The 19,030-nt window shown below is 39.8% G+C and overlaps 2 protein-coding genes and 2 long non-coding RNA genes across 5 annotated transcripts in view; 2 read left to right on the top strand and 2 right to left on the bottom strand.

Moving 5' to 3' along the window:
- ccdc138 (coiled-coil domain containing 138) overlaps positions 1-7,689 on the top strand; it is a 17,409-nt gene extending 9,720 nt beyond the window's left edge. Inside the window, exons 13-15 of one of the 2 annotated variants that reach the window (XM_032529909.1) lie at positions 2,582-2,755; positions 5,377-5,515; positions 6,819-7,689. In XM_032529909.1, coding sequence (XP_032385800.1) covers positions 2,582-2,755; positions 5,377-5,515; positions 6,819-6,945 — 440 coding nt within the window. In that variant the 3' untranslated portion in view covers positions 6,946-7,689. The remainder of the gene's footprint in view (positions 1-2,581; positions 2,756-5,376; positions 5,516-6,818) is intronic. The other variant, XM_032529908.1, reaches the window with a different exon arrangement.
- The window catches only part of LOC116698133 (uncharacterized), a 13,780-nt gene extending 3,470 nt beyond the window's left edge, over positions 1-10,310 (bottom strand). The window contains exon 1 of the long non-coding RNA XR_004334130.1: positions 10,218-10,310. This is a non-coding gene — a long non-coding RNA (uncharacterized LOC116698133). The remainder of the gene's footprint in view (positions 1-10,217) is intronic.
- Positions 9,004-19,030, top strand: part of LOC116698132 (uncharacterized) — a 23,273-nt gene continuing 13,246 nt past the window's right edge. The window contains exons 1-2 of the long non-coding RNA XR_004334129.1: positions 9,004-9,014; positions 17,944-17,949. This is a non-coding gene — a long non-coding RNA (uncharacterized LOC116698132). The remainder of the gene's footprint in view (positions 9,015-17,943; positions 17,950-19,030) is intronic.
- edar (ectodysplasin A receptor) overlaps positions 14,382-19,030 on the bottom strand; it is a 35,770-nt gene continuing 31,121 nt past the window's right edge. Inside the window, 3 exon segments of the mRNA XM_032529910.1 lie at positions 14,382-17,869; positions 18,363-18,426; positions 18,537-18,861. Coding sequence (XP_032385801.1) covers positions 17,484-17,869; positions 18,363-18,426; positions 18,537-18,861 — 775 coding nt within the window. The 3' untranslated portion in view covers positions 14,382-17,483.

Below are 19,030 nucleotides of genomic sequence, written 5' to 3'. Positions count from 1 at the left end.
AGATCATTTGTTTGAATTTGTCTGGCAAAATGGGTTCTGGACTTGAATGGTTCTGGACAGAAGAATGGTAAACAGTAAGGCCAAAAATACAGATGTGGAGTTTGAGAAATAATGGAAACAGCTGGAATAGTGGGGGATAAGAAGGGGAAAGCATAGATGGAAGAAGGAGATAGATGGAAAAATGCTAAATAGGCTATATAGTACAAAGATGAGATTAGAGCTGATTAATTTAGTTGATCGAAAAAAAATTAATCAACTGTTTATGTTATTTTTTTATTTTATTTTTTATTTTTTTCTAAGATTATTTTTGGGCTTTTCCGCCTTTAATTTTTGACCGGACAGCTAAGTGAGAAAGGGGAGAGAGAGGGGGAAGACATGCAGGAAATTGTCACAGGTGGGATTCGAAAACCCTGGAGCTCTGCGTCGAGGCATAAACCTCTCAGTACAGGTGCGCCTGCTCTACCACCAGAGATGGCAAAAGTACTCACTGCCCGTACTCAAGTACAGATAATTTTGTTAAAAAATACTCTGGTTAAAGTAGAAGTACTGATTTAACTTCTTTACTTAAATAACAAAGTACAGGCTTAGAAACTTAGAAGAAGAGAAAGAAAGAAACTACTTAAAGTATAAAAGTAAAAGTAGCCTTATGAATGACAAAGCTACCTGCCCCAGACAGATGTTACTAGAGAGCACGCTGAGAAATTACTGTGGACATGGAAAAAAGGCTCTTTATTTTTTATAAGCCATTGCCTACATTTTAAATGGCTGTCTGCCAAACGACCTAAAATATGTCATATAGCCTATTTATACTGACAGAGACTGGGAATACGAGATTCTGACCGAGTAGCAAGATATGAAAGTGTGATTTTGTGAGAAGTCTGTGTATGTTCCCATCCAGTTAGAATAAATTTGGTATTAGTAACTCCAGTGAAATGATTTGAAATTTATTGAGGACTAGATTAGGATTGTATTTAAAGCTGATTCTGGTTTCCAACTTGGCCCCGGGTGTGTCTGTTAAAACACAGACGGAGACAACTTCTCTTTGTTGATGCTTTATTAAAATCTAGCATCAGTATAAACATGGGCGTGGGTAGCTCTGCTATGGCTGTGTGTGTGGTAATAAAAGAAATAAATAACATTGTAAAGGCTGCCATACACAATGCATAGGAACCATATATGCTAGTAAATAATAACAATAAACCCACTATTAATTACATCATCTTAATGAGCAAGGACGTTCAACATTCTCCATTATATCGGATCAACAGCCAAGTGTAACCTAAGTAACAGGTGAAGAACACAAACAAGCTAACTTTTAAATTTGCAAGAACTACAGACCCATACAACAACAGGCTGACAACATCAGTTATATGACTTACAGTTCTCAAAGACACACACGCTCTCAACTGATTATCCTCCGGACTTCTAGTCTCTTTTTCTTTTCTCTCACTTTAATCTCTGTGTGTTGTGCGCGCCTGCTCGCGGTGTGAGGCGCGTGTCCGCACTATTCTCCGACATACACTCACAATCACATCTGATAGATGACATTTAGTACAAAACTACCGGAACAAGCCAATTTTGTAAAATGCAAGGAGTAGAAAGTACCGATATTCATGTTAAAATGTAAGGAGTAAAAGTAAAAAGTCGCCAAAAAAATAAATAGTAAAGTAAAAATATCTAAAAAATCTACTTGAGTACAGTAACGAAGTATTTGTACTTTGTTACTTCCCATCTCTGTCTACCACTTAGGCAACCCAGCAATGTTTTCAAGTTTTTAAATCATTCAGGGGTTTCAGGCACATACAAAAGATTATTTTGTACCTTAAAATAATGTTTTCCAGTCCATGTTTTAGTGGTTCATCATTTCGTAACAGGGTGAATGGCACCTCTACATTTGCTTTGCGGCTCTCTACCGGCTATAACCACACTATGCAAGTTTACCAGATCGGGTAACGGATGTCAGGTTCAGGTTACTTTATTGCTACCCGTGGGTAAACTAGGTTTCCAGTCTAAGAAGCAGGACATCCTTAAAACTTTGTAGACCACCACATAACATGCAACACACCAAACATCAACACATGTAATAGAGACAGTAAAACAGGGATAAAAAGAATAGAGTAAAGTAATTCTAATTCTACAGTTTGTTTAATAGAGTGATTGTCGCTGAGACAAAACTGTTTTTTAATCTTGTAGTTCTGCAACTGGGGTCTTTTAGCCTCCATCCAGAAGAGAGATACTGGAATTCCCTATTCAAAGGGTGTAGGCTATCTCCTAAGATGGCCATAGCTATCCGCTGCAGTTGTTTAACATACAGGGATGTGGAGTGCAGCTGGGATCTGTAGTTCAAATGAGACATATCCGCTTCCAACCTGTATTGGGACTGGAAAAGTGCATTGGCGTTGCTTTAACAGTGAGAATTCCTGACACTCTTTTGGTCTGACATTATAGTTGAATAGAACACAGTGTTAGCTGAAAGGTCTAAAACTCCAATGTAAGACTGAAATGATTTCAAAACTCAAACTTAAAACTAAATCAAGTATCTCTCTGTGTGTACATACGTCTGTCTCTGTCCTGTCCACAGCTGATGTGCTGGCCCAGGCTCTGGACAGTCTCCGTACCGAGCTGATGTCTGAGGAGAGCCGAGGCCTATTCATCCACTATGGAGGAGTGTGTGTGCTGCTGTTGATGCTCCGGGCTGGCCGTGGCGGTCTGCACACACCTGTAGACATCTTCATGCAGCTAACTGAACAGTCCCGTGAGTAGGCGACACAAAGAGGGTTCAGGCTCAAGCTGGGGCTGTCAAAGGAAGCGATATATTTTGGTCACTACCGTCACACTCTGTCCCGTGCAGTTTCCTTAGTCAATTAGTTTGTTTAAAGATTGTCATCCATCAAGCTGCTGTAATCCCTTTTCTAGCCCAGACTTTACTATCACTTTTTACTATAATTTATGCCAGCTCCTTCTGCAGTATCACTCTATATCATCCCCACATAAAAAACACATGTGAAAAGTAATGGGTTGTTTGAGCTCACATCAATCATACGCACTGGTCAGGCAAAAGATTTAGAAGTTGTCATAAAACCTTGAACCTCCACCACCTCCTGGCTCTTTTTATAGAAGGACAAAAGACTTGACAGAGGTGGACGAGGGCAGAGCACAGCTGCAGTGTTTCCATGGGGGGAGTTTGGCTGGATTATGAGCCGTATCATTTAAGATTGCTGTATGCTTCAGTAATACACAGCAGATCCAAATGCTGGAGGTGACTGGGGCTGGAGCTGTTTGTGTGCGTGCGTGCGTGCGTGCGTGTGTGTGTGTGCATATACAGTTGTGTTTTTCTGGGGGACTGTAAGTCTGCTAATTATTTTGTTTTACAAGCGGTAACAAGGAGAGATTGGAAAGGGGTGAGGAAGAGGGGGAGAAAGGTTTGCACCTGAAGGTTGCCAATAAAACAAAAGAGAACCAAAATGTCAAGTTGTAAACACACACATACAGGACGTCTGTGGTCATACTGCGACAACATGCTTGTATAAAGTTCAGTAACATACAGTTACATGATACATCTTGTTAATAACACATTCATGATCACAAAATGCAGTTGGTCACTTCATCACACGCACACAGTAACAGTCTTTTACAGGTTTTAAAGGGTGTCTGGTTAACAGTGGTTATTTTAACTATCAAAGTGCTTAATGCAGCAAATTACCTTCCATGCTCAAATATGAAGCTACTTGGTGTGTGTGTTTGTGTTTTTTTCCCAATCTTGCCACAGTAGAGAAGTATTTGTTATATGTTTTGAGGGGGTTGTAGTTAAAAAAGGGGTATTTTTTTTACCCCGTTTCTTCTGACTATTTAATGTGTCCCAAAGCAACTATGTTGTCAACCATCAAACCCATGAGGAAAGTGTCTGTATTTCTGTGAGTGTTTCTGTCTCCACCAGTCTTCATATAGCCACAAATGTGTAGAATGTAGCACACAATAAAACACACTGTTCACAGAGGGGCTCTCAACATTCATTGGGGTCCGACAAGATAATAAGTCAATATTTCCAATGGCGTCTCTTTTAGTGTGAAAAATGAGTAGTTAATTGACAAAAAATGAATCTACAATTGGATAATCAATGACTTGTTAAGTAATACAAAAGTCAGGAATTTTCCTGTTTCTGCTTGTAAAATGTGACAATTTGCTGCTTTTTTTGTTTTTTATCACTATAAATATCTTCAGTTTTTTTTAGTTGGTTGGACAAAACAAGCAAATTCAAAACATAACTCTGGGTGACGTCACCTTGATCTCTTTTGAGACATTTTATTGTCCAAATGATTTATCAACTAATCACAAAATTATAATTAACCGATTTAATCAAAGTAAAATAATCAGTAGTTGCAGCCTCTGACCTCTCCCAACCTCACAACTTTGTTGGACTAAAGGATTTTGTTCAGCTGCACGTACATAGTTTTGTTGATAACCATATTATCCAGCCACTATCAGCAGACACTACACTAAATATTCCCCAGAAAGTTTGAGTGAAAAAAAACAAAATAAAAAATGCTGGAGTTTGAAAAATGCAAAGCAAGCTAGAACAATGAATAGACGTTCATGGTCATGGTCAGTAACGTGCATTATTGTAGTTTTATAATCTTGAGGGGATGTTATTGCTGGGAACAGATCGACAAAACTATTCCTTCCTGTTTTATTCTTCTCATATTGTCAGATTGTACCCTACCCGTCTTATCTGAACCTAATCCTATTCTTCCCTGTCCAGTCCTCTGCTTTTGATTTGATGCCAGCAGAACCTCAGTACCACCCCAAAAAGTCCCTCTGTGGCTCATTTTGTATTCTTATTCACAGTTGTGCGTGGTCAAAGACAGGGGAGAGTTAGTTTAAAAGGAGCAGCAATGTGACTTTAGCAGAAACAAATGTTTGTTTACCCGGAATCAAGACATTTTAGGAATTTATTCATTTAAAAAATGTGCAGCTCCCATCTGTGTGCACTGATGGTGTTGTCCTTCTTCTTTTTCATCTCTCTGTGTGAGTGTGTAAGGTTATAGTTTGATGAAGGGGATTGGGGGTGTGTGTGTTGTGTGTGTGTGTGGGGGGGGAGGGGTCTGAGTTACAGTGACAATATGAGAGCTCTTCCAAATACAGTCATCAGAGTCTCTCTGACTAGCATCTGTGTCCCCAGCGAACTCAGTTTGATCGTTAAAATGTTGTCACGGTCTGTTTGTTTGTGCATCCATGTAGTTTTAATTTCTATGCAAAGCTGAAGTTGATTATTTCCCTCTCCTCTGAAGTTTTAATATTTCATAAAAATGTGTTGTTCATTAGAGAAATTGTTTTTTATAATATATTTCTTTCTTTTCTCTGTTTGTGTGCTTGTAGGCTACTTAAATCCCTTCCTGGAGTCGTGTAGCTGTGAGGAGTTTTTCCGAGTGGCCTCCCAGCTTCTTAAAAACCCTCGTCTAGAGCTCCCGACACTGGAGAAGCTCTCCATCCTCCTACAGAAGCTCTCCAGCATCAGGTAGACACACACTACTCCATACTGATAATACCACACATTGATCTGACAAGGATTAACTTGTCTCTGATCATTGGTAGTAAATGCGTGCAGGCTCGGACATATGCAACCATACGCATTCTTATCATTTCTTTTATGTGTCTGCACCGTCTGATCTTTATCTGAGAAATACTCAACCTGTGTCCAGATATGAACTCAGTTATAAACTTCAAACTATTTGTATTCCTTTTCCCAAGGCTAGGCAATGACATAATAATAATCATAATGCATTTTATTTATATAGGGCTTTTTACAACACTCAAAGACACTTTACAGAGTGTTTTGAAAATAAATCCACACACTAAAAGCCATCCACGTTAATCAATTTGAAAGCAGATCTATAAAGGTGAGTTTTGACAGATAGGTGCAGTCGCAGATGTGTTCGGCCAGAGAGTTCCAGTGGGAGGGGGCAGCTATAGAGAAGGCTCTGTCACCCCATGTGGACTGTTTTACAGTGGTTCCCTACCTTTTTGACTTGTGACTCCAAAACGTACACATTTTTAGCTAGTAGTTCAGAGGGGAAAAAAGCAGAGATTAGAGGAACGTCTGAAAACATAAAAGTAATTTTGTGTAGCATTAATGTTTTCATTTGCTACCCTGTCGATTATCTTGTGACCTCTCAGATTGATCTAGTGCCTAGTCTCGCATTGCCAGATCTTCCTCAACAGCGCTTCGGTGGAAGGTCAGGCGAGTCCACACAGCATTCCAGGATGGGAGAAAAACGTGCTTTGGTTTATTGGCATTTCTTTAAAACAATCACAATCGTCTTGGCCGGTGCTAAGTGCCGTACGGAGCAATAGCGCCTCTGCAAAACTGCCTCGGGAAGGAACTTGCTGTGGTGGAACATATGTACGTTCAAAGGTAGTTTTAGTTGTGCAACAGAAAACTTAGATTGGACAGACAGTTTAGCTAGCTGTCTGAATTTACCCTGCAGAGATCTGAGAAAAGGTAAACCATACTCACAAAGAAAGCCCAAGGTAACGGATATCCTGTCTAAATGAGTGAAATCCTCCAACAGAGCAATCCCGGAAATGGAACGTTGTGCCCCCTTTGGAGTGTCCTGACCTCCAGGGGAACCATAGGATTATTTAGGTCAATCGTAGCCACAGTTTGTGTTGCAGAACCATTTTTAAGGTCTAGTTATGGGACTAGGACTAGTTATACAGCTGTAGTACACTGGTCTACTACTGGAGTGTGCTTACTCATGGGACGATATCTCATTGAATGTCTTTGGACTGACGGGTGAATTTCTTTGATTTTTGTCCAGGAAGAACCGCCATCTGTTTGAACTGTCTTCCCTCCACCTCCAAATTCAAGAACTTATTCAGAGATCCAACCACACACACACCTTCCCCTGCCTCAACTTCAGGTCCATCCTCCACAACCTCAAATAAAACTTGTGTGTTTTTCTTCCTCATGCTCAATTAAAGGCTTCATTAATTATTCAGACTTTCCAGTTAGGATTAAAGATGACTTTCCTTGTGTTTCAGTACTTCAGCACGTCACTTGGTCTTTCATGTGTGCTCAAACTGTAATAACCATATTTCCAACTGTACTGTACTTCAGGCTGCATCTTTCTCTACCTAAAATACCATATGCAGACGCACATTCTTTATTTATATAGTGATATGTTTTTGAAGTTCTTTTGTCTGTCAGAAGTACTCTTTTTAGTGTTTAGTGTTTTAGTGTTGCATTTTGAGACCTGCCTTTTTTTATGTTCCACAATGCTAATCTGATGTCTTGTCTTCTGTTCTTTCTGTGATGAAAACGAGGGTGATGCTTGCCAGTGGCCATAATGGGTGTCTGATGTGCTCAGAGGAGGAGAGGCTGTGTGTGTAAAGCTTTTTTTAATGACAATAAACAAAAACAACTGAAGGACATTAAGATTGGGCTACATATGAAATGCGGAAATCCATATGTTTTGTATAAACTTGTCTTATTTGTTTGTTCCAGAGCATGGGTGGGTTGATGGGAGTAATGGTCTCAGTATGGGGCACATTGATGGTGTCGGTTGATGGAGGAGATTGGAAGGACTGGAACAATTACAGCTGATATTTGACTTTCAGAAGTGCTTGGCTGGTCTGAATTTGAAAGGGGTGCATTCAATATTTTAAAGCCTGTACAGCTGCTGAATTCATAAATTGACTACATGTTAGTTATCGTGTGAAACTGTGTTCAGGTCATGGTTTGATGAAAGTGAGTTTTATGGAAGCTTTGCTGGATATTGTGTCTTTGGATCACATATTGTAAATATAAAATACAGTATACTTGTACAGTGGTTGTCTATGCAAGGCCCCTACATTGAATTGATACATGATTTTAACAAATGTACTCATAACAGGATAAGCCTCTACAGATGCATCATCTGTGAAAGTTAGAAGAAGCAAGAACAACTTGATTTCAAATGAGAAAGGAACATCTTTAAATAGAATTCTCTTTCACCTATTTCAGAAAGAACTGACAGACAGAGAGAGACAGAACAAAAAGGCAATGCTTTCTAACATTTTACGCAGGTTTTATATTCATCCTTATATATTCAGTCATATATTTTCATTATCAGGGCCGAGCACTAAGAGCGGCAAAGGGCCTATTGAAACTGAAGGAATTAGTCCTTCTTTCTTTCGGCAAATGAATTGCCTTTTTGAGGGGCTTAACATACTCAAGAACTCACCAAAGTTGGTGGTTGCATCAAGTCTGATGAAAATGTATCATGTATCATTGAACTCAGACAATAAATCCACCATAACTTTGGTAATCCCTGACTTCTATAGCACCTTCACACCTGGACAAGTTTAGTAGTGTATCTTTTTCCTGGATTTAACAGGTTAAGAGTGTGTTCACTAACTTAGTCAACTGGTCATCAAGTTAAGAATTTTATTTGTCATATCTAACTTTTAAACTTCATTCTTGGCCTGTTCAGCCAAGTTTTTTATACCCAGCCATAGAGGACTAGTTATACAGCTGTAGTACACTGGTCTACTACTGGAGTGTGCTTACTCATGGGACGATATCTCATTGGATGTCTTTGGACTGACGGGTGAATTTCTTAGATTTTTGTCCAGGAAGAACCGCCGTCTGTTTGAACTGTCTTCCCTCCACCTCCAAATTCAAGAACTTATTCAGAGATTTCATTATTAGGGCCGAGCACTGACAGCAGCAAAGGCCCTATTGAAACTGAAGGAATTATTCTTTCTTTCTTTCGGCAAATGAATTGCCTTTTTGAGGGGCTTAACATACTCAAAAACTCACCAAAGTTGGTGGTCGCATCAAGTCTGGTGAAAATGTAGAGTCGTCTAGTGTGAGGTATCATTGAAATGAGCAAAGAGTTTGTTTGTCATAGGTCATGGTGTGGTCCGCCCCCTATGTTTAAGCCACGCCCCTTTAATAAATGGTGACCGATTTACGGTAGTCTTGTGTGAGGTATCATGGAACTTAGCATAGAGTTCTCTTTTCATTGGTGACAGTTTTCCCTGGCCCATATGCTTGAGTCCCGCCCCCTTTAATAACTAATGACCGTTTGATTAATACTATTGTGTGAGGTGAACTCAACAGAGAGTTCCCATTTTCATTGGTCATGGTTTGGCCCGCCTCCTATGCTTTTGCCACTCCCCCATCACCATTTTTGTGTGTCTATTCCTGAAACCCTTAAAATACGTCAAAAAAAATTACCAGGCTTGATACAACCGCCAATTTTGGTGAGTTTTTGAGTATTTTAAGCCCCGCGATTCAATTGCCGGAAAAAGAAATCTTTCAGTTTTAATAGGGCTGTCGGCACTCAGGCCCTAAATATCAATTTTGGAAATCGGACAAATTTGCAGCATCATACATCCCCAAAACAAGCTTAACAACTACAGTATATTCACTATAGTTACTTTTTTATAGCATTTTCTTTTTTAATGAATGTTTTTCCTTTGGAAGCCTCTGGATCATACAGTGCATCCTATGTTCAGCTGTGTTAAAGGTTCAGGAGTGAGCTATAGCTTATAGTATTGCTCATTTAATGAGATGGAATGCTATTACCCCAAAATACTTTGGTTTGTAACCACTTCTGTTATTACGTTGGAGGCACCAGAGCACATGCAAGAACAATGTTAAAAACAGCTGTTTATATGCAAAGTTACTGGAAAACAATTTATTTTTAGTTACCGTTTAAAAATGATTGTGCTGTTGTAAATAAGTAGTATAATTTTAATCTCCACTGGGGGTGAAACTTGCCAGGGCATATATATAGAGACCAGAAGGGGAAAATTTCCATCCTACTCATTAAGTCAAAGCCAACTTTAAATTATTTTTTTGCTTACTTTTTTTTTACAACAGCCATAAGCAGAGGCGATTTTATTATAGATAATAGTGGAGGTCACATTTTGCTGGCAGATGAGGAGAGTATTTTCATTGCAATCCCATTGTGGCTTTTGTGAATATTGTTGCATATGGATGATATCAAATGGAAACATCAGCTTTTATGATCAACAGCAGAACATAGTCTGCACACAGCAGCCACGTAAAAAGCAAGCCACCCAGGGTACATGTGCAAGTCTGACAGTAAACCCTCAGAAATCACAAAATCAGTTTGTTGTGTCAGATCTCACCCCACCACAGGCGTCACTGCAAGATGCAGATGCAGTGTGCTTGATAAAATCATCAGAATTATCATTTTACCATTAACTTTAGCATTCATCTTTTCTGACTCGGAGCACGTCAGCTCTCTTTGTTACAAATTGATTGAAACCTGGAGCTGACTGTGAAGCCACTCATCACTTTCTATGTCAACTGACCTATTCATTTGACAAAGCTGTTTTATATGGATATCTTTCAGGGCTTTTGACCATATCCCATGGCCTTCCTCAGCAAATGAAATTCGCTCAGTTGGCATTTAGGATAGTCCAAAGCTAGTAAGGGGACTTTGAGTTTACAATATTTGATCACACATTTTGTATTCTCAAGGTAAACACTGAAGCTCCAGCCCTGTACCCCTTCCAATTACATTCATATTAGACTATTCTGAATCTCACAATTTATGTCAAACTTTTATGCAATTAATATTCACTTTTTCAACACACCTTATCCATAGTTTATATGCCATAACCAAATTTTGGCATTAGATGGAAAAACAAAACAAAAACCTGCCATTGCCTGGCATTTCAGGGTTTTGCATCGTTCAATATTGATGTTCTTGTCTGTTCATTATATATTTTGACCAAACTTATTGCTGAATTAACATTTTCTAACAACAACTGAACATCTTAAAGCGCCCATATTATGCTCATTTTCAGGTTCATAAATGTATTTTGAGGTTGTGCCAGAATAGGTTTGCATGGTTTCATTTTCAAAAAACACCATCTCACCTGTTTTGGCTACAGAGTGAGACATCTCACTTCTATACTATCTTTGTTGGGAGTCACACATGCACAGTAGCTAGGTCAGCTAGATAACTCTTTCTCCAACTTTGGTCAGTACAAGGCAGGATTAGCTGGGAGACTTCTTCTAGACTATGGGACACTTGTGAAATACCTGCCGAACAGGGACATAGAAGTAGTTCTTTTGTAGGTTATGGTGAACTAGTGTGTGTTGTAGCAGTGTTTTACCGTTTGCTAGTCATGTAAAAAGCCGTGCGGTTTTTGAACATCTCACCTGGAGACTGAAGGCAGAGGACAATCAGAAACTCGTATCTCACTCAAAACAGTATGGGTAGCTTTTTTTTTCCAAGTTTGTATGCTCGTTGAAGCACCAGAGACACCAAATAACACCCCAAATCCCAGAAAATGGATTTCTTTCATAATATAAACACCTTAAGGTTTGTTTAAGGTATTCTTAATGGCAGAGTGGTCTCATATTGTATTGGATTTGATTTGAAGTGTACTTAATAAAGTGACAAAAACCTGTCTAAGGCTTCACAAGGGAAATATGATAACACAGAAGCAGTATTTGGGTTAAAATAAGACTGGAACATACTGAGCACATTGTTGTACAGTGAAGATGGAAATTAGAGTTTCTATGGATTTTTTTTAACTTGTCACATTTGGAGTTCTTTATAAGTGAAATAAATGCAAGCTAAAGGAATCTACAAACTTCTTCCAGCTGCTATTCCAGCTGTAGGTTTGATGGTCACATAGGCTTTAGGTGGAGTATCATTTATACAGGGCATTATTGCCTTTATTCCTACTCCAGGAATTGTAGTCGACTGATTTATTTACTTTCATAACTTCAGAAAAGTCTGGCCTGCACTGCAGTCGGCATAGCCGTGTCTGGTCCGTGTTCCCTAACACGCTTCACACTGCCAGTCTACCCTGCACAGCATCACCCACGCAACGTTAAACACTGATCTTGATTTATGTTTGTGTTTCTTCAGTGGACCAAAAATTCTGAAAATTACCCCAAAGAGTCGCCCTGCCCTGGTCTGGCTGGTAAACCTCATTAAAATGTTATTTGGCCGGTGGGAGGAGGCTGGCTGTGGGAAACGTTAGCAGTTCCGCTTCAGCACAAACATAAAGTCAAGTCAATCAGCAATTAACATGGCAGACCACCAAATGTATATTATTTCCACCAGCCACAATATGCATAAACAGTCTGCTTGAGTAATCCAATAAGCACATGGAGGATCTGGTAAAATACCTGACTATAAATTAGCTTGTGTGTTTGAAGAAGTTGTGAGTTGGTAGACATTATGAGATCACACTAGTTTCCATATCCAGTTTGTTTTAACTTCTTATATTCTGCTTTTCTATCATTAAGAGAGATTAAGAGGTTCACATCAGAAAAAAAAAAAAAAAAAACTTTCATGTTGATCAGTGAAAATACTTGAGACAGAGACAAGTGTTTTATAACAAATGTGACAGTTTTTCAGTGGATATTTCCTTAAAAACACAAGCACTGTGGCTGTTGAAAGCCATTTAATCACTGAGAGTGCAAACACAGTTCACTCTGTACTCCAGACAGACACACATTCTGATCCAAACACCTGACTGAGGTCTGGACAGTACTTGTACCCTTGCTGTTTGATGTGTTTGCAGGTGACTGACGGGGATGAGTGTGTGCATGCAGTTATTGTGTTGAGTGGGAAGGTGTTACCGACTGGCAGAAGTTTATGGTTGGCACTCCTTGCCCTAAAGTGACTTTATGGCTTTATCCTCTTCGTTTAATGTCATGCCAAGTTCTTAGACGCAAAAACAGACCCTGAAGACAAAGGCACACACACTTCTGCTGACATGGGTGTACAGTGCCTACTCTGTTTGTGTGTGTGTGTGTGTGTTTTCAGACTAAAAGGCTCTACAATTGATATGGATTATTTCTGTGCAAATTTGAAACATGATGAGAGAAAAACCTCAGTGCTGCCCTGATGCCCCAGAGCAGCATCACTGGCATTTCCACTCCCTGACAGACTCTCTATGAAACAGATTTAAGATCCCCAGCCAGGACATACACACCATCATTTAGCTAAGGCTTTGGGAATCTTGGAAAAAATACATACCCACACAGTGAAAGATGTCTTGTTGGTGGAGAGAAGACTTTTAATAAAAATAAAGTAGATGGGTAGGTGCAGCTCTAGGATTTATTTAAGGGTTATCCCAAAGAAAATTCCTCCACTGTTTTTTTGTTTTTGTTGGTGCAGGTCAAATTGCATTATTTTCTAATCTGAAATGTAGTTTTTTGTATTATTCTTCATCGCTTGGTAACAGTAAGTAAAAAAAAAAAAAAAACCTTTACGTAGAAACCTTCAAATAAATAATGTTAAGTTAATTAAGTTATTATCTCTCATTTGAAAGATAAGTGGTTTGGCTTTCTCAACTTGCAGTAGCAAACCAGTGGGAGAGATAAAGGTGAATTTGAGGGCCAAAAATGATGCCCTAATAAAGTTGTAGTCCGCTAATCATTTCCTACAGTCTTTTTCCAATGAACTCATCTCACACTTGATGAACCATCTAGTTAATATGTCACATTTAATGATCTATAATTAACTGTCAGAGTGTTGAATGAACTGGAAAGTGTTGATTAGCGATTTTCCATTTGGTGTCTCTAAGCCATTAACAGACCCTCTCAGTGCCTGGTGTAAGATTGGTTGACAGACAACAATCTGGGATGGATATATGGAATCATTTACTATACTGTATATCAGTTATATATGTATAGAAATTCTTCTCTTTTCTCTGTCTGTAAAACACATTTTGAAGAGACCTCCTACACTCAGTGTGTCAAGTCAAACACACATTTTTATTGATTTTAATTCCCATGATTTATTTCCATTGTATATTTCATGTTTTGCCCTGATATAAAGTTTGTCCTGTAAATGTTTTGATTTATTGGCAACATTTTGAGTCATGCTGGCAGTGTAGCTCAATTGGGCGTAAAGCCGGTCCACCTCTTTGGTCCAGACTAATCTCAACAACCTTTGGATAGATTGCCCTGAAACTGCAACTTTTCATTTAGAGCCATCAGCAGGTCAAAGTTTGGATTGGCATGTCAAAAGGCTAAACTGAGATGCTCAACATGGCCAGCATTACTATATACCTGTTATACATTAGCATGTTAGCATGTAAATGTTAACCTTTAGCTCAAACACTGTACCTAAGTACAGCCTTAACGTTATTGAAACTATAAAACTTAGTACAGAATAACTGCATCAAAGCAAGTCGTCAAAATTGTATTTATTGTACATTGTAATATGAGATTGCTCCATATTCTTTGTGTCTTGATTGTCCAATCCAGAGAAAAAATATATATATTTGATCAGAATCCAGACAAGATAAACTGTAATGATACAAAAATTGTAAGTTATATTTTATCAGTCAGTTATGACATTATAAAAATTCAAACACCAAGCCATACATTCATACATACATCTTTATTAATGTATACAATATGTACAATAATAAGTTATATATACAGTTATACTTTGGTTCTGTGATGAGTTGGTGTGTGTTTCTACACATTCTGCTAGACTGTATGTGCTACTGAGGTAAGTAATCCATGCCTGGCTCTTGTATGTGCTGTATATCGTCCTTATAGCATAACACAAGATGTCAGACAAGATTTTACTTGTGTGAAACCAGCGTGTGGGTGCATTTCCATTCAATCCACCAATTAGATTATTTACAAAAGTATAAAACCTAAAAAAAAAACTACTTAAACATGTTTTGAATCTAATTGGATTTGATGAAGTCCACCCTGCTCTATGAATGCAGTATAATATGAGCTTTTCATTTGCCTTGACAGGAGATATTAAAGAAAAAAAAGTGGAATACATGCTTGATAAACCCATGGACATTAATTAATTTAAAGTACTGGAATCCAGCCCCAGGAACTGAAACATTAGAAAAAGACCTTGGCAGTGGGTGATGCGTTTGATTTTGTGGAGAGCAGTCATGGGACATTATGCAGAAAACATCAAACTTCAGATAAAGATCCGCCATATTTCCGAGAAATTAGATCAAAATAAGCCTTGGCATTGCTTGTTAAAATTGAACCTTGGAGCTTACTGCTGAGTTTTGAAGCTTAACTGCTAGAGAAGGCACAACGATGTGAACCTGTGTAACATCTTACCTGTTACGGATACAATAACGGAAGGCTTGTATCATGCTGACACGCCAACGGTGTTCTTGTCATTATTTATAATTCACAATAGTGGAGCATTAACGTGATGCCTACCAGAGTCACCCTCAGTCTCTGTACGTACAACACTTAACCAGCTTCAGCTGCTTTTCAGAGGTGAACAACACACACAACTGCATATTGTTCTCATTTGCCATGTCGGTCCCATAGGGGAGCGGGGAGCTTAAATCCTGTCTGAGCATGACTGAGCCAACCACAAAAGCTGAGTAAGGTCAGATGTTATGGGATGACCGTAGTGCTGCTTCCACCATGACCTGCTGCATTCTCGCATTGTTCACAGTGCAGCAACCCCAGGGGCAGTTAGTCATGCGTCTGCCGTGTCATCTCTCTTTTTAATGCAGTTTTTACAGCTTTTCCACTGGGCTTTCAGTGGTTAAGTGGCCCTAAATGCTTAATTGGGTGCTGGAAATCACAGGCACTTTGCACCCGCTCTGTAAACCACAACACTTCAGCCTATTAGGGGCCCGGTAAGCCACAGGCCAAATAATTAGGGCTGGCGGCAGCACTAGACCGCAGAATTGGGGTAAAATGGGAAAAAGGGAGGGGAGAAAGAATTATGCAGGGGTTCACAAACTGGGTTGCTGCCTAGGAAGTAGTTGCTGTTAGAGTGTGTGTGTGTGTGGTGTGTGTGTGTGTGTGTGTGTGTGTGTGTGTGTGTGTGTGTGTGTGTGTGTGTGTGTGTGTGTGTGTGTGTGTGTGTGTTTTCAGACTAAAAGACTCTACGCTGTGTGCGTGTTAAAGTTGGGGGAAGTGGATTTGGTGGGAATTTAGGCAGATCATGAGCAGCTGAGTAATGGGATTAACACGCTACCTTAATTTCTTTGTCAAGCCCTAGCTGCATGAAACAATATAGAATTTACAGTTTTATGATACTAAATTATTACATGCATTTTGGGTTGTTTTAATATCAGTTAATTTCACACTTAAAACACCTATGGTAATCAATTAATAAAGATGACTTGGTGTTGTAAAGGAAACAACATCACAGACTCAACCTGAAATTGACATAAAAAAATTATTTAAGCATTATATTAAAAATGCCAACATAATATTTAGGAAGTACTGTTCTGTAATGTTGACTACTGTGTATGCTAACATCCAGATTCACTAAGAGACACAGAGGTGTAGGTAGATGAAAGCTGATCTGAGTGGTGTTTTAGCATTTCCAGCTGGGCATAATAAATGCATTTGAAGTAGGGAGCTTATATCTGCTGTCTTTTCTGTATGATGACAGCACAGCCGGTGGCGCGCATTTATGAATGTTTACTGATGCTGCGGTCAAACAAGGTTGCACTAACATCAACTGCGGTATTAAGCAGAAGATTTTAGGCCTGAGAAGAAGGTTCAGTGAGAGGACAACTAGTAAGGCATCCTCATTCATCCCACTTATAATGCACTGGTGAGAATACAAGAAAGACACACTACTGGCCCAGTGAAACTGCTCAGTGACGATTCCATCAGCACCCCACAGTCACACAAAGGGATTGTGTCAAAACATTGGGGAAAAAAACACTTGCATCCAGCGCAAGGTTAATCTAGCAAATTTGTTTTGCTGAAGAAGACAACAATCTAATAAAATATAAACTAATTCTGATTATTATATTATTGCAGAGGAAAAATGTCTGAAGTTGCAAACTAGAGAGGAATCTAAATCTTTGGTCTTTCTCATAATCTGTAGCACTTTAAAAAAGATAGAACATAAGGCCATACAAAGTACACAAGATGACTAAGGCTGCCCCCTGAAAGTCGGATATTCAAATCATCAGTCTGTGACCCCCCTCAGTCAACTGAAATTCTTCAATTCAAGCTGGATTTTTTTTTTTTGTCAGTCAAAGTGAGTGCGTAACGCGTTTACACTGCTCTCAGAGTGAAGTTATTCCACAACCTCAAGTCGTGTAAATAATTTTATTTAGTTCCCTTTTCCTCTAAGTGAATTCAGGGGTAAAATATTGGCCGTCTTGGTTCACACTGGTTTAAATTAAGGAGCCTCTGTGTTATTTTACTACCCTCGTCTACAGTAGTTACCACGCATAAGCTAACCTGGCTTGTTTACTTTATTACATGAACATCTTTGTCACCCTGAACGGCCCACCCAACTCCATTCAAAAATAGAGCGTTATGTTGAATACCTGAAAAAAAGGAACACATTTTTGACTATTCGCATCGAACAGCCATTCTGATTGGACTGACAAAATTCCACTGACATTCTTCATGTAATAGGGTGTAAGGTGTATACTGTATATGTGCCGTCCTCCTTGTAGGAGCAGTATCTGTCCCTACAACTATGTATACTTTAAGGCATCCGAGTCTCCTCTCCACCACATGTTTAGACACTGGCGCAGCGCTGGGACGGAGATGGGCATGGGGATGGACAGACCAACTGGCTGTGAAAACTGCTGTTGCCCTGCCGTCCGGCAGCCGCCGCCATCTCACTGCTGCCCAGCACGTCTGAGCAGAGCGACTCCACCGCATCCAGCCTCTCGATCTGTACCAGGCGGGTCAGGAGGTCAGGGATGCTGTAGCCCGCCGTGCTCACTCTCTCAAAGAGCTGCAGACCGTCGCTCATGCCGCCAATCTCGTCACGCTTTAGCCCGAAGCTCTCGGCCAGATGCCTCCACGTCTTCACCACGGCCGCCTCGCTGCTGTAGGAGGAGCTCAGCATGCGGCTGGCCTTCTCCAGACAGTCGAAAGGAAGCTCTGTGGGGCTCAGGCCTGGAGAGAGACAGCAGTGTTAGAAGTGACTATTAGAGTATTACACAAACATAGTCCATTACATCAAGATTAAGCTAGGGGTGTGGCTATATGTGCTTTATGTCACCACTTTTGTCCAGAATGAAGTATCACAGCAATTACTGGATGGATTTCAGTTAAGTTTGGCACAGATTTACTCAGATGACTTTTCCTCTACTTGGAAAACTCAGCTGCACTTTGCGTTTTGTGCTTATTGTGAAATGTTAGCACACTGAAATAGGATGGTGAACAAGTGTGAGTTTTGTTCCCTATGTTGGAAAATATGAGTTTTGCTTCCTAAGGCAATTTTCTTGGAAATAAAAGTCAATATCCCTTCTCACTTCAAAACAGTTAATACAAAAAGTTTGTCTTCAACTGAAATAAGTAAAATGCCCCCAGAGTATTGGCAGAAATCAATTCATGTTTTCAAGGCTTGGTAAGATGGGTATTTCAAATTATAGTAAGAGAGACTTACCCTCTGTCACATTGCAGGCTCTGCCATACAGATCCAGGATCTTTTTCCTTCGATTCTGTAGCATCTGTGTGATGAAAGAAAACACATGTTATTTCCAGATGAGACTGAGTTAAGGATCTGTTCATAATCAAATCTTTAACTCTAGTAACGTCTTTAGAAGCTTCATCTTCCTACCCCCGGGGTTTTATTGTTGTTGTTGATTGCGTTCACACTGCTGATGTGGTTGGTGCTGGTGATGTGGTTGACATTGCCGATATGGTTGGGACTCGGGATGTTATTGGCCTGTCCCGCTGCCAAGGTGGGGGCCCCGTTGCAGGCCCGGTCTTGCTCCAAAAGGCCCCGAGAGAGCAGGCAGAGGTCGGGCTTGTTTCCCAGATTGACGAGGCACAGGTTGGGGTTGTTGGTCTCGGCTGTTCCTTGCTTGTCAGACGCGGCCTCCTCGTCGCTGTCGATACTACGGCTCAACAGCTGCTCGTTCTCTGATGAGGCATCATTTTCACTGCAAAGAAACACATATTTGAATATATTTACATGTACACTTCAAATGTGAAAGGTCTTCTGCAAGTGATTAGGCAGAGCTTCTTGGCATCAGCTACAGTAGGTATATCTCATTTGTTTCACCACAAACCCTTTAAAAGACTGTCCTCAATGTACAAAAAAAAGAATTA

This window comes from Etheostoma spectabile, chromosome 11 (genome assembly GCF_008692095.1).
Source record: "Etheostoma spectabile isolate EspeVRDwgs_2016 chromosome 11, UIUC_Espe_1.0, whole genome shotgun sequence".
Classification (NCBI taxonomy): Eukaryota; Metazoa; Chordata; class Actinopteri; order Perciformes; family Percidae; genus Etheostoma; species Etheostoma spectabile.
Note: the sequence above shows the minus strand (reverse complement) of the source record. Positions and strands in the feature narration are given on the sequence as shown.